The following is a 14,033-nucleotide window of genomic DNA, read 5'->3' on the forward strand; positions in this document are numbered from 1 at the left end:
TAGTGAAAGGAGAAAAGTCTATTGCATGAAATGTGTATATCAGTAAAGAAGAAAGCTTTCAAATCAAGAATCTAAGGTTCTCCTTTAAGAAACTAGACAGGGAGGAGCAAACTAAATCCAAAGCAAGCAGAATAAAAGGGAATAATAAAGATAAAAGCAAAAATCAACAAAATAGAAAAAAATGACAGAGAAACTGTTCCATATCCTAATTGTAGTGGTGGTTATGTGACTTACACACTTTTGCCAAAACACGCCAAATTATATGTTGAAATCTGGTGAACTGTATTGTATGTAATTATACCTCAATGAAGCTGATTAAAAAAAAAATCTCCAGACAACAGAATACTATGAAACAATTAAAATAATAAGACAGCTCTGGATGTACTGATATTAAAGGAAAAGATATATTGTTTAGTGAAAAAAAGCAAGGAGTAGAACAAGGTACAGCCTGTGTGATCTGTTTATAAATGCACAGAATAGCTCTGGGTGTGTAAACAAGCAGCTGGCATTGGTGAATGCCCATTTGGAGAGAACTGGGAAACTGGCATGGCAAGGAAACTTCCTTTTCACTGAATATCCTTTTGCCATCTCTGAATTTCTAAAAACCACGTATCTATATTATCTGTTTTTTAAAAAAAGCTTTCACATAGCTTTTGCCTTTTTTCTCTAGGATTAGAACTGAATCTATCTAGGTCTTCACAAAATGTCCCTTGAAATCATCAATTTGCCTTTCTCTTGCACCACACTCCTACTGGGAAGGGAATACAAGGAGATGGAAAATACAAATACAGTTCCTTTGGCAACCAAAGTAGCCACTATGAATTACAATTTGGACACTTGATTGGGGCTTTAAAAAAATTATTTCAGGGGCTGGCCCAGTGGCGCAGCAGTTAAGTTCACACGTTCCGCTTTGGCGGCCTGGGGTTCACCCGTTCGGATCCCGGGTGCGGACATGGCACCGCTCATCAAGCCATGCTGTGGTAGGCATCCCACATATAAAGTAGAGGAAGATGGGCACGGATATTAGCTCAGGGTCAGGCATCCTCAGCAAAAAGAGGAGGACTTGCAGCAGATGTTAGCTCAGGGATAATCTTCCTCAAAAAAACAAAAAGAAAAATTATTTCATATAATTTCTTCAATCTTGTAAGAAAAGACAGATATTTTTTACTCTAATTTTCCAGATAGAAAAAAGACTAGAGAACTAAATTCCCATCCATGATCACTGAATCAATTACTAAGTGAGAACTGGTCCCCTGATCTCCTAGTTTCCCATTTTACCAATCAGAGGTCCTCAATCTGTTTATGAGGAGAACACTTCACATCGGGGAACAGCAGTGGGTAGGGGAGTGTGCGCTGAGGAAAGAAGAGGAAAGGCTACCACTGCTGACTGTGCTCCTGCAGATTTGATCTGAACAAAACAGGAAAGCTCACAGGAAAGGCAACAGGAGCAGCTTCCAGTCTTCTTTCACCTAGCAGGCAGAGTCCAGGTCCATGGTGGACAGTCACCTACCCTGTCACTCTATCACACTGCTCCCAGATCCCACAAAAGACATGCCAACCAGCACTGGGCATCAGGGAGGCAGTAAAGGTTAAGTGTGCGAGAGTCAGAGTTAGCTCTAGGACTCTGAGCAAGTTACTTGACCTGTTATCATCACCATCATCTCAATTTGGGGGCCCAGTTTCCTGAACACAGTGATTATATCTCTTGCTTTTGTGGGGAAAGCTGCCTGGTCTATTTCAGATACTATATATTTAAAAAATTTTCTTCTCTCACTTCTCTCATTTTCAGAAAAAATTCAAGAATGATGTTTTCTATCAATTTTGCCTCTGTCCCCCAACTGTGTGTCTCCACTTTGAAACCTCAGTGACAAGCACCACAGCATCTGGAAAACTTCTAAGGGAGGGAGCAGCTTTGGTCCCACAGATGGAAAATAACAGAGCAAAGATGGTTGCTGGGAAATGGACTCTGCCTCCCTCAGCATTCAGATGCTCATCTAAGTTCCAGGCTTCCGTAACTGCTTTAGAAAAAAGTTGAGAGAGGCAAATCCGTAAGCAAATAAACTCCCATACAAAAACCCTACTGAAGACGACTCAAATAGAACAGGTTATTTTTAGGCATTTCTTACAAGCATAAACAAAAAAGAGCATTGTACGGGGAAAAACACTTTGGACAAAAGCCAGAGAATCAATGAGTAAGGAAGACTGAGGTCTTGGTAGTTTGAGCTTGGCTGGGGAGGAAGGATGGTGAAGGTGAAGTGAAAATGGGGAGGAAGGTGTTAAAAGTGAGCAACTATTCAAGTTTCAAAAAACTCATGATGGCATTATGTCAAGGGGGAATGTATGGTAACAGATACTTTGCCACCCCCTACTGATTTTCCTTTACTGCTCGTTAGGTAACAGCAAGGACTGTCAGAGTAATATGGAACTGAAGTGACTCCCCAGAGAAGAAGGGTATGTGTTCCACATCAATTTAAAGACATGAATGAAAAGAATTAAAGATGGCCACAAATTGTTTGCCACTCTTGCCATGAAGAGATGTAGTCTATTTTCCCTCCTTTTGAATCTGGCTGATCTTGTGACTTGCTTTACAAGCAGAAAGTGACAGAAGTGATGCTATGCCTGTTACATGACCAGATGCTTTTACTATCTTGGAGCCCTGAGCACTTTGTAAAGAGGTCTGGCTACTCTGCTGGAGAGACAATGTTGGGGGAGAGAGAGATGCCTGGCCAGCCCTCAGGGGAGATGCCAGACAAGTAAATGCATCTCCTGGATTTGTAGCCCCAGTATAATCTCTAGATGACCCGAGCTGCATACGTGACCACAGTTAAGTAAAAGAACCATTGAGGTAAGCTCTCCCTGATTTCCTGATCTGTGGAGTCATGAACATTAAAATTGTTGTTTTAAGATACTAATCAGGAGTTGGCAAACTTTTTCTTAAAGAGTCAGATAGTAAATATTTTAGGTTTTCAGGCCATCCAATCTCTTATCTCGACTATTCAACTCAACTCTACTGTACGCCACTATAGTATGAAAGCAGCCACTGTGACAATATGTAAATGAAAGTGTAAGCCTGTGTTCCAATAAAACTGTATTTACAAAAACAGGTGGCAGACTGGGTTTTGCTCATAGCTGAAGTCTGCCAATTCCTGTACTAAGTTTTGGAGTGGCTTATTATGCAAGAAGAGAGAACTAAAACGACAGGCAAGTTTCTTTGGGGGATGGATGGCCTTAGTGTAGCTAAGGAGTGTAGCTCCTCTCTGGTGTGAGGATGACTGCAGGAAGTCCCTCTCCTCTCTTTCATGCAACAAATATTTACACTAAACTGTACTTATCACGACTGAGGTGCACTGGCAGCCTAAGATTTATTCATATCTGTCTGCTCCATAGTAGCATTAGCTTACTCAGCAATCAGACCTTCTCATAAAAAGGTGAGTTTATGAGTCTTTTAGGGTTTGCTTTTGCTAAGATCACGAGAGAGTGGTAGAGACAGGACAAATGTGGAAGCCATAAAACCCATTCACCTCTGATTATCATAACTAACTTGTAACTTAATAAAAGTTATCATCATAAATTCTAAGTTAGGAAACCTGAAATCACATTTCCCATATCAATTTTTTGAAATCCTCCACAAAAATATATACTTAAGAAGACAAAAGACTCTAGCAAGTGCCATCCTTCTAAGTGGCAAACAGTTCATCAAGACTCTTCTCCAGCTTTTACGAAGGCAAATGCAATATTTCTCGTAATTTTCATGAGCTGTCAACCTGTCAGCTCTAGTCGGAAAGTGTTCCCTTTTCTCTTTTGGTTACCTAAAAACAGTTCAAATATTAAGACAGTGGTACTGACAGCACATCAGAAAGTTATTATGAAGACTATTTAGAGGCATATTAAAACTTCAAGCTATTTTTCTGGTAATTTTTAAAAATAACTATTACAAACACTACAATGCTTTGTTCTCTGGTAATCCCATTACTTTAACAATTCTTAATATGGTAGTAACCATTGTCTCTGCCTTGAGAGTCTAAGATAAAAAAGTAGTTTTTCCAAAAAGATAACTATTAAATACTTGATTAAAAAAAGAAAAAAAACCCAAAAGAATCACTAGACATTTTTTTGATTGGAGTCCAAACACTTTTCTTTGTGGTTTAATGATCAATTCACTGTGATTTTAAGAAAATAATATAATCTCACTGGTTTTCAATGTTTCCTCGTGCAATTTTGTGAGACCGCAGGTGCTAATGGTAAAATACTCCCTGCCCAGCCAGCTGATTACCCGACACAGAAGATGGGCAGGCACTCACCTGAACTCAACCACAATCTTCTTCTGGGGAAGATCAGAGAAAAGTTCACTTTTTAATCCGTATTTTGGGCCATCTTCAATTACTTGTTGTAGCACTGTCTGAAAATAAAAGGTGTGGGATTTAACGATAGAAAAAATTGCAATTTTCTTAATCATTTTGTTACTAGAAACTAAATATTCCTAATTTGCTCATTCTAATTTATGGACATATCAGTCTGTAGCACAGGAGAGATTCTGCGAGGGAAAAGGGAAATCCTAGGAACTCCTAGGTTTCTGACTTGGTTATCAGCTAAGTGAGTGGAAATGGAGAATGTAGAAGATAGAGGAGCTTTTAACTATAGAATGTCAGTGAGCTAGTAAAGTTTCCTGATAGTCCAACACGTGAATAAGCTAGAGACCCATCTATTCATCAACATGTATGTTTAAATGTAAGACGTGCTCAGTAATGTAAATATAGCTGCAACAGAGTTTATAATCAGAAATTAAATCTTTCAAAGGTTTCACATTTTGGAATGTTAGCAAATTAATGAACATTCCATTTGGCTGGTACTTTCTGTTTGTCTATGACCATCACATTTTCTATGGATGATTTCTGTCACTTTAACTCTGTTTTGGTTGATATTTCTCTACAGCTCTCAATCAGGACTTCGAAAGAAGCTACCATTATCTATCTGCCTAGTTAATTCTTTGGCCAACAGCTGAAAAGTGCTTAATCATTCATTCTTTCCATGTGTTCAGCCAATTGGCACTATTTGTAACCTGAATGCATGCACTGCCTATTGATATAAACTCAATCAGTGAAATAACCACCAGAATTAGAGCCATTTAAATTAGTATTTCTTTTTCTTTTTTCTTATTTGGTAGAGCATGCAAAGTTGAATTTGGCAAATAAAAAATGCATGTGTGCATGTGAAATAAAAATGATGTTATCCATTGTGTACTTCTAAGGCACACAAAAAACTCAATTTTGTTTGCCTTTTTCCCATTTGGTTAAACTCATATTTTCTCTTTTTTCTCCCACTAAATAAACTATTACTTGAAGTTACAGTTTCTCTTGAAAGTCATCTGTAAGCTGGTGACAGGTAGAAATTTGGTACCAAAATCAGTTCTTCACAACATATGAATTCATTGTATCTCCTTCTAGCTTTGAAAAATGTGTTCTCTAGTCCAGAGATTTGGCAGTTCCCACCGCCTCTAATTTCACATTCCAGCCTCCTACCTTTGAGGATGATTTATATGAAGACACTTTAAGCCACTATTAGTGATCCAGACTTAAGCGAACATTTAATCATCTCTGGTGCTGCCAGTGCTAATAATTTAATTGCAATGAATGGATATATTTTATGCAAGGCTAATTTTGTACATGTGTAAGCAATGACACATTCATAATTCTCTGAGGAATAAGTTTTAGACATAGATCATTGACTACATTTCAATCTTGATAACTTTAAAATGTAAAAAAGAAAAAAAAGGCTTTATAACGGTCCTAAGAAGGGCTGAATTTTTTTCCTGATGTGATCTGAAAAATTCATTAAATATGCAAATGACCACTGGTTAAGGCCTGAAAATAATGAAGCCAGATGTAGAAGAAATTAGGCTTTGAGCAAACAAGCATTATCATAAAAAAATTATAACACAGGCACATTCAATACTCCTTTTTCAGACTATGGGTATTCCTTGTTCTAGGATGTATATCTTTACTGTGACACTGAGCAGGGCTACTGTGAGCAATCTGTTGTTCCTCTGATGAAAATCACACTAAGATCCACATCCTCAAAGCTGCAATGAAGGGAGAATTTCCATGTGAGCAAAAGTAGCTGAATCTCAAAGCCATGCCTCCTGTTCCTTCGTTGTCAATTGAGAAGGACTTAGCAATATTTTTAATAAGTGAGCTAGTGGGCATCCTTAAACTGGAGAAAATCTCATAGTACGTTAATTGTAATAAAGCATGAAAATTCATGGCCATTGAAATTTTACATTATTAAGTAAATATATGCCTTGCCTCGAAATGTAAACCACATCTCTTTCAGCTAAGCTGACTGTAAAGGCAAACCCCATGTACTATAGTACATTTTCCCATCTCTGGGAAAACAAAACAAGTAAAATACTGCTGCCTATCAAATGACCTAAAGTTTGAAGGGTACTTTGGCGAGCTGCATTTTTACTTTCATAAAAATTAAGACAGCAACTGGAAGAATGAATTATTTATTTAAAAATGATAAATTAGACTCACTGGTTTGCTAAGTTGAACATGAAATGTTACCAAGAACCCAGCAGGTTGTAGACACTTTTTAACAAGCTCAAAACAAATTTCCTTCTTGTCCTTGTGACTGATTTTAGTTAACTAGCTTACCTTGAAGTAAGAATGAAAAAAAGATAAAAGAAAAAGGTTCAAAGATTTAGAGACAAGCATGAAACACTAACTTTCCTTCAGAATAATTATAGGGCTGATGGGCTATATAACTCTGATAAGAAACTATATTATTAGAAATTTTGGTTTTATAGTTATTTTCAATTCAAGACTGCAGCATTTACTAAGCCTGACCAATCCAACACTGGTGTGTATTTCTTTTTCTAAAAAATAATAGACCAAAACATGCATTATGATAAATTTTAAATTTTAATTGAGATGAAAGTCTCAACAAAAGGTCTCATACCACACTGTCTTTCCAGGATGACCTGTTCTCTATGGTCTCTCTCAAGTGAGACCCTATTCCTCCAGGAGATTCCCCTCTAGGCCATTCTGATTTCTCCATCTCTGATCTTTCTTATGCATGTTATATCAATCACCTTTTGCTGTTTTAATATTTATTGTTTTATTAAAAGAAGAAGCTGTCTTATGGTTTCTTCTGTAAAAATCTTATGCTCCCAACAGGTTATAGGCTACGACAGAGCATAAACCAGCAGTACCCTTTTTGTATTCAATACAGAGTCCACTAATTCATTCAACAATGGTTATCTCACACCCACTGTCTGCCAGGCACTGTCCTAGGAATTGAGGATCTGATAGTGAGAAAAACAGATGCTATGAGCCCTAACAGAAAATAGAGTTTAAAGGGCAAGGCATTAATCAAATAAAAAGAATGTACAATGGCAACTATGATAACTTCTGCAAAGGAGAGATACACAGTGCTATGAGAACAGATAAATGAAGGAGTGAGAAAGGCACTGCCCAGGAAATACCAAGATTTGAAGATAAGCAGGAGTGGGTGGCACTCCAGGCAGAGGGATCAGAATGTGCAGAGGTGGTGAGGTAAGAGGAGGAACAATAAGCTTAAGAACTGGAGGAAACCACTGTAACTAAAGCAGAGTGTGTGAAGGTACAGTAGCTAGAACATAACTCATTCTTACCTTTGTCAATAGTTCTCTGTTTATTTTGAAATTTACAGTCCCTTGACCAGTACTGATTTCACTCACCACTGTATCACATTTTAGCTGAAAAGACAACAAATGAAGTAAAATATAAGTTATAAAATAGGCCCAAAAAGATTTGTAGTTCTAACACTATCGAATTGGCTTCCAAAGGCAGCAGGTGTGTCATCTCTCACAGTCATTATATCTGAACCTAGGCCTTAGCCAGTCTCTTCAGTTCCATCATTCTATTTGGCTAAACAGGTTTTCTTCTTTTCCTGACAAGAACTCTATTCCGTATTCAGAGTCTCTCTCTCTTTCTCTTTCCCATTCTCTCACTTCAAATTCTCCATCTAACATGGAAGAAAGAGAGCAACACCTTACCCCACCCTAGGGACCCTGATGTGCAATGAACTCTTTTTATTTCACCTACCTTTCAAGAGAGCGACAGAACATGACATTCTATCAGGGCCTAAGCTAAAAAACTTGCACCAATACATAAAATTTAAATAATTTAAATACTTTGTCTTTAAGGAATATGCTTTAAACTTTTAATCAACTAGATATTCAAAGCACCTGATACACCCATGGAACTTGAAAAGATATCTGCTGTCACTAAAGAGACAGTAGTCTTTATTTGTGAGAACTCATAGAAGATGGAGGGAAAGAGAATAAATATTGTAATTAGGATAATTCTACACTTGGTGTACTTCCTGATAAAAATCTGGGATGATTTTGTGATCAAATAAATATTTATTCAGCTACCAAAGTTCCTTTATGATATTCATTCTTTTTTTTTAATGTTATGTGTTTTTAAAAATTATTTTATTGAGATTATATTGGCTTATAATATTGTGTACATACTCATTTTTAAACATCATTTTCTACAATAATGACTTTCATTGTTCCACTTCTTCAGTGTGCCCAGTCACCTCCTTTGTGTCACATGTAATAATCCTATTAAAACAAAACCTTGTCCAACACCTGCCTTTTCCAATAGTATTACAGTAATAATTTGGATTTGGTCATTCTCTACAATCCTTTCAATTCCTCTTTTAGATACCAAACCCATCAGAGAAATTAGAAATGAAAGAGGTTTATTAAATCATCTAACCACTTCTTCTCTGTAATCATGGTTCTATTTACATCTAATCATTTCTTCTCATATTTTAATGTTCATCTTCTCAGAAACTCATTTCAAAAATTGCAACCCACTGCTCTAATTTATCAAGCTTGTTCTGCTAAATTCAGAAGTCCATCCAGCTTCAATCTGTAAATGTAATTAACACTTCAGTCCCCCATAAGTAGTTAATCAAAAAATTGAACAATGTCAGCTCAAGAGGAATGCTTTACAACTAATTGTAAAAAGCATCCTAACCTTACAGTACACAGCTAAAATGAATTTATATTTTCCAAGGTGCCTTGAACAAAGAAACACTATTAAATTCATTATTATGGCTGCGATAGCCTGCTGAGTGTTTTTTCCTTTAAAATAACACATTTATTATAATGTCAAAAAGGTACAGTGCTAAAGTACCTTCTCTGCCAGTCTCGTGGCTTGAACTTGCATATCTGGTCTCGAATGGCCATTGTTGTTTTCCAATAGAGAATCCACAGAAAGCTGAAAATCAGCTACTTCTCTAAAGAGACATTGAAATAGAAAAAGGTTATTGTTACCTTAAAAAACATTACTAGTGTACCAAAAAAAGACTGATCACTTTGGGTTCTCCACACTGACACAATTTTATCAGAAGAAGGTGTTGACTTTCAAAATATAAGGCAAAGAAATTGGAAATAACATCATCTTGTATTTATTTAGAACTTTATCTTGTATCGTCTTAGAAAATTCCTCCTCTTCTATTACCTGGTTGTAGCTATATAATATCTCTGTGACAAATAGAGAGCAACCACCTTATTTTGTAGATGTGAAAATTGACATCTGGAAAGTTCATTGTCTCCTCTAAAATCCTACTCCAACTAAAACGCAGACTCAGAAAAAAGTGCAGGTTTCTTCCTCCACTATTCCAAATGCTGGCTTCTTTTAAGTCCCTCCATTGAGCTCCAAACGACCAAAGCAAAAATATTTTTTAAATGTTGTAATCTGAGTTTCAACATGAGAAAAAGAAGAATATTATTCTTGACAGTCAGTAGTTGATTAAAGTGACAGACATTGCCATTCGTCCTTTTCACTGGGTTAGTGGTGAAACAATGCAAAAACAAAGAAACCAAGAAACAAACACAAAGCAACTGATTAGTGAAAATAATCATTTGCCTCATGAAAGCAGTTACCTCTAGGGACAGATAGCAGGGAGTGGAATCAAAGAAGTATATACAAGTGGCTTCAACAGTATCTACAATGTTTGATTTCTAAAAACAAAAATCAAGAGTGCCCCCCAACCCCTGCCACAATAAAAGACAAAGTAAATTTGGAAAAAAGTTAAGACTTGTCATGTTAGAAAGTGAGCACAAGTGTTCGTTATATTATTCTCTATGAATTTTTCTGTAGTTTGAAATAGTTCAGGGTATAAAAAAATTTTGATCAATATACAAACATCTACACAATTACCCACACTGAACGTCTTCTGATGTTTAACAGGGAACTAGAGAATGTGACTCTATGTGCAGAGTAAGTGGTTGAATCATTGTCTGCCTAGCCCATCTGTCACTGACACAAAAGGCCACATTTTGGAGAGGCACAAATGATTTTCTTCTTACCACTTTTGGAATTCAGGGACACGCCTAAAAAATCCTGTGTGACTTCTGATTAACATCACATTAAAGAACCCAGTCAACAATGACCATTAAGAATTTTCCTGAGCCTTAATCCATTATCCATGCAGCCTAATGTGAATTACAGTTACCAACCCAAACTCATCTACTGAATATTTGAGCTGTAACAGCAGACCCAAGTTCATCTATCAATCAGTGTCTGTGTGATCTTGAGCACGTTGCTTAATCTCTCTGCTACCTCAGTAAAGTGGTGATGATAATGGCACCTACTTCCCAGTGTTCCTAAGAAATTAAGTCCTGGTAAAATAATACTAATTCCAGTTCTGATGTTAAATAAAAATATTAAGTAGTACCAGTACTGAGCCTGTAGTTCTTCATATATTGGCTTGCTTGGGGAACTATACTGTTTCTTTTCTAAGACTATTCTCTAATTATTAAATGACAATTCAATTTTTTAAAGATTAAACTTCAATTGTGGAAATTCATATGAGGTTTGAATGTATTGTATTTACTCTTACCAAAAGAATCTGATACTTTAGTTAAGTATTTGTGCCAATAATGTGGGAAATTGAACAGTTTAACAAAATGGGAATAATACACAAAGCAGAACAAGAATAAACACACAAAGATTTTTTAAAAGTAAGTAATAAGAACCATGATAATATTATTAATTGAAATTATATAGATTGAATGCACCAAAGATTAAATTATGATTTGCAATATATAGCTAGGATACTTTAAAAAAGATTTAATATGACCATAAACCTACAGGATGGCTCTCAAACATCCAGGAAACACAAAGAGGTCACATGATATTCTGTAGATAGTTTGATGATTTTATTCTAGACGTGAATAATGAACTAATTTAACTCAATTTAAAAATTTTATTATCTCATTAGAATCACAAATATTTCCAATTAGTTCAGTGGTAGAAGGACAAATTAAAAAATCATCCTTTTGGTCTATTAACAATGATTAACACCAACGTATTAAACTAGGAATATTTAAAACATGAATTCTGAAATTATGTGAAGGGTTACTTGCCAGTAAGAAAGACCCAAAAGAGAAGTAAATGCTTCAGGGAGGTGGGAAAGGATCAACCAGACTTGACCTATTTCCCAGTTTTCCCTTTAGGGAGCTTTTAATTATATACCCACAAGAAACTCTTGCTTTGCCTATTTAAAGAGGTAATTACTGAATGTGAATACATTTAAAGTCAGAACTGAAAACAATCTAAATGTCCATCAACAGGGGAGTGTTAGACTATTATTAAGCCATTATTACAAGTGATATTTGCAAAAAGAGAATGATGTCAAGGGAAAAGGGTTCAAAAATTATGCATACAGTAGTTGTATAGCTACTTTTTTTTAAAGGCTGCAAGACATATTCAAAGAGAAAATATAAAAAATACACCAACTTGCTAACATCACCTGTCTTACTGTAGTAAGACTTTCGGGGTTTTTTCTTCTTCTGTATTTTCCTGAATTTCCTTAAGAAGATTATCTGTTTTGCTTTTGTGATAGAAAAACAAATTAATTTTTAAAAAATCTTTTAAAAAGACATAATATCTAGACCATGAAAAGAAGTAATTGTCAAAATAATCCAGTGTGAGAGACAGGGGATAGGGTTCTAGATGAAACAATTGGCTGTGTGCCAATGATAGTGAGTGATGGGCACATAGGGGTTCATTAAACTATTCTACTTTCACATTGTTTACAATTTTAAAAAATAAATTAAAAAAGCAATAGCTACTTTCCCACTATTTCTGAGGAGTAGTTGTGGTGTCAGTGAAATCCAGAGGCTTTAGTACTACTGGCTTATAACAAAGTTATTAATCCTGTCTACTACAATCAATATTATATAGGAATTCCAACATAGTTGAAAACCGAATTGAGAGAATTATGAGATCTGAGCAAATTGATGCATATTACATTAAATAAACCACATTAACAAAAATAATGTTGCTTAACTCTCCTGGTACTTGATAGCATTCTAGAATAAAGTTAGAAATATAGAACAGTTAGGCTTAGTTTTAGTAATGTAAAGGATACCTGGGTTGATTATGGCAAAACAGCACAGCTTCCCTTTGTTTTAAGTAAGTTTAATATGCAGAATTTTAGACTTATAGCCTGGAAAAATTGAGGCCCTTCCCAATATCAATTTTCTATAAATAAAAGTCTTCGTTTTCAGATTGTTAAAGTGGAGCTGTCCAAAGGAGCTCCAGGGGGGTAAAGGAAATCCTATTCAAAAGGTGGGCCAAGAAAGTTTAGCTTATTAAAGGCCTTTGAAATATAAAATAAAAACTGAGACATTCCATTATGCAAAATGTCATTTACAGATTTTATGAAATAGGTAACTGGTTTGGAACATTACATCAATTTACATATAATTATGAGGTCCCCTTGGTCAGGGGTTGCCTCTCTCCTGGAACTCGATGTAGAGGAAGTCACAGCAGGCCATTTTACAGGTGCTCTCTTTTAAGGCCATATGTAGCCTTTCTCTTCCTTTTCTATTTCTCTCTTTGTCTTAATCTGGGAACAAGAATATTCATCCTACTCTATCTTAAAGGCCTGACAATGTTAAGGGGACAAAATGATGTAAGGACATAATGGTACTGATAATTATATCTTTACATCTTTCTAAAGCTTAGGGCTTAAATGCCTATTATCTAGCTAATTTTTGTCACTAATAATTGACTGAGAGGGTATTTTATCCAAGTATTGAAGTTTTCTATCAAAATGATAAACAAGTATCAATTAGGATGACCAAACTCACAAAGAGACGGATATTTCCCTACAAACAAGAAAGCAACGACGGATTGTAGGTAGTCCTAACCAATAGTTTTCTATCACAGGGACACCTCAAATGGAGACTCAAAAAACAACAACAAAATGACAAGCCCAACACAAACAATCTAGCAGGTAAATATGGTACAACAGTATTCAAACGTCAGAAGAGTGAAGGCATCTTTAAGATGCCCTCAAAAACCCTGAGATTCTAACCATGATCTTAGTTCGCTCATTTCTTGAACAGAATTAAATTTGAACCTCACTCCTAATTTTTCTTAAAGATTTTGCTATAATTATAGTTATTAGCATACACAAACACCAAAACATAAGAATAACATAATTCTTATGTTAATATAATATAATATATAATCTGCCATGTCAGAGCACCTAACAGACAGACTCTAAATATTTAAGTCAATAGGAACAATAGGTTGAATATAATGACTCATACCTTATGGTTAATTTCAAAGACTATCCTATAAATTGAAGTACAACAAATTATTTTTTATATTGACAAAGCCAGAAGCATTTTAGACAGTTACAAATATACTATACTTAACTCTTTTTTTGAAATTGGAACTGCAGATATTGATTTGATCAAATTTTCTGGAGGAAGATCCAACACTCTGGAAAGCTACAAATCAAAAAGAACAAAATAGGGCAAGATGGTTAATACATTTGTTCAGATTCAATGGAATCCTACTTAGCGATAAAGAGAATAAACTATTGATAACACAATGAGCCTCAAATGCATTATGCTAAGTGACAGAAGCTAGATACAATTTAGGATTCAATTTATTTGACATTCAAGAAAACCCAAAACTGTAAAGACGAAGAATAGATCAGTGGTAGTCAAAAGTTGA

General features: G+C 35.6%; 1 protein-coding gene across 1 annotated transcript in view; it reads right to left on the minus strand.

Moving 5' to 3' along the window:
* Positions 1 to 14,033, minus strand: part of RARS2 (arginyl-tRNA synthetase 2, mitochondrial) — a 67,650-nt gene that overhangs the window by 35,427 nt on the left and 18,190 nt on the right. Inside the window, exons 2-5 of the mRNA XM_001500331.7 lie at positions 13,731 to 13,804; positions 9,189 to 9,291; positions 7,652 to 7,735; positions 4,302 to 4,399 (exon numbers count right to left, since the gene is read on the minus strand). Of these exons, the coding sequence (XP_001500381.4) occupies positions 4,302 to 4,399; positions 7,652 to 7,735; positions 9,189 to 9,291; positions 13,731 to 13,804 (359 nt within the window). The remainder of the gene's footprint in view (positions 1 to 4,301; positions 4,400 to 7,651; positions 7,736 to 9,188; positions 9,292 to 13,730; positions 13,805 to 14,033) is intronic.

This window comes from Equus caballus, chromosome 10 (assembly GCF_041296265.1).
Source record: "Equus caballus isolate H_3958 breed thoroughbred chromosome 10, TB-T2T, whole genome shotgun sequence".
Lineage (NCBI taxonomy): Eukaryota > Metazoa > Chordata > Mammalia > Perissodactyla > Equidae > Equus > Equus caballus.